General features: G+C 34.9%; 1 protein-coding gene across 1 annotated transcript; it reads right to left on the bottom strand.

Annotated features, from left to right (window-relative positions):
- Window positions 1–787: 787 nt before the first annotated feature.
- On the bottom strand, window positions 788–1693 carry LOC141134026 (olfactory receptor 5AR1-like). Its single transcript, XM_073623617.1, has one exon. It carries the CDS (start codon window positions 1691–1693, stop codon window positions 788–790), a length of 906 nt encoding a protein of 301 aa, XP_073479718.1.
- Window positions 1694–1910: the final 217 nt, after the last annotated feature.

Here is a 1910-nt window from a genome sequence, read left to right as displayed (position 1 = left end):
TCCGTTGTCTTGAGTTAGAATATAAGCGCAAATTCAGGTTTTTATGATGACCTTGAGGGTAGTATAAAAATGTGATCTTTTTTGATAAATAAGCCTGTTGTCACTCATTAAATTAAACTATAGACACTGATTTAAAGAGCACAGTTAGTCAGTTACCGTTTTTTGGTTCATTGGATAGCCCTAGCTGTCCAGTTGCCATGTAAGTAAACCTGGCAGGAGAAATATTGTGATCTCCATCTGCATGGAGACTTCCATGCACAACTAACTGCCCTTTTGCTCTATATGTAACTGCCTCTTCACTTTCATCAGGGATCATTTATTAGAAATAAGATAAATTGGAAGTCCCCCTTTTCATCAAATTTTGGCAATAATCTGAAGAATTCATCAAAATATTGTCATGTTGGGTACATGAATTGGAGCTAATAGGAAGGTAAAATTATGGTGGTATTTTACGGTTTTGAAAGGTTGTCATAGGACTTAACTGTCACCTTAACTATCCTGGACCTGTTTTTGTGCTGAAAAAAGACCCCCATAAACCATTTTACGTGTTTCTTTTCATAGACATAAGAAAAAAGACAGGGGAAAGAAAAATTTAAATTAAAACAAAACAATTAAACTGAACCACCAAAAAAGGAATTTTTTTTTTTAATGAAATTTTACACAAGCAGTTAAATGAGCAAAATTGTGAGTTTCTGCTGTAGCAAAATAACTGCAAATTTGGAAACGAACGCAAAAATAAAATGAGCAAATTCACTTTGCTCATCACTAATCATAAACAGCTAATACACTACTTAAATCTCTGCTTCCTTATGTTCCACCATGCCTTTTTTACATCCTTATTTCTGAGGCTGTATATTAGCGGGTTCAGCATCGGAATGACATTAGCAAAGAGGACACCCATCACTTTGCGCTGGTTTTGGGTGATAGCTGATCTAGGTATCATGTACAGTACAAAGATCACAGAGTAGAACAAAGTCACAGTGGTCAGGTGGGAAGTACAGGTTGAAAAAGCTTTGTGTTTCCCTTCTGAAGTCTTTATTTTAACAATATTTGAGATGATAAAGACATAAGAGATTATAGTGGGCAGAAAACATGTTGTTAGAAACAAAACTCCTTCTGCAAGTATGATATTCTGGGTAATGGCTGTGTTGGTGCAAGAGAGCTCTAGCAGGGTAGCAATATCACAGAAGAAATGATTAATTACATTGGAGGAACAGTAGAGATTCTGAGATGTTGTAACTGCAATAGGTACACAGGCGATAAAACCAATTATCCAAACACTCAAAGAAGTTGCTCTACAGAATGTACTATTAAGGAGAGCTGAATAATGCAGAGGTCTACAGACAGCAACGTATCGATCATAAGACATAACTGTGAGAAGAAAATATTCTGTAGATGTAAATGCAACAAAAAATGTATACTGTGTTATGCATTCTGATAATGATATTGAATTATTGGAAATTACAAAGATATTTATGAGTTTGGGTGAAGTAGTAGAAGTGTATACGATATCCAGGCAGGCAAGGTGAGCCAGGAAAAAGTACATGGGTGATGTCAGACAACTGCTCACATAGGTAAGAATAATCAGGAATGAATTTGCCATCAAAGTAATGATATAAGAGATGACAAAAAACACAATAAAATGAATTTCCAGGCCTGGGAAATTGGAAAATCCTAACATAATAAAATCCATATGCGATGTATAATTGTGTAGATTTGCATCTGAGGACCTATTTGGCAAATTATTGAAGCTTGTTCTAATAAAAGGGTCCATAAGAATGACTTTTTACATTTTGGAGCTTGAGAAAGTCATTTCTCTCCTCTCACATTTGAAGTCCTAGGTGTGGATATATAAATGAACAAAAATATGTAGAGAAAGTGCAATAATTATGTATTAACTGAAATATGCA

This window comes from Aquarana catesbeiana, linkage group LG03 (assembly GCF_042186555.1).
Source record: "Aquarana catesbeiana isolate 2022-GZ linkage group LG03, ASM4218655v1, whole genome shotgun sequence".
NCBI classification, from domain to species: Eukaryota; Metazoa; Chordata; class Amphibia; order Anura; family Ranidae; genus Aquarana; species Aquarana catesbeiana.
Note: the sequence above shows the minus strand (reverse complement) of the source record. Positions and strands in the feature narration are given on the sequence as shown.

Bases quoted from the DNA above. Each gene is read 5' to 3' on its own strand.
- LOC141134026 (XM_073623617.1), bottom strand. From the start codon at position 1,693: ATGGATTTTATTATGTTAGGATTTTCCAATTTCCCAGGCCTGGAAATT.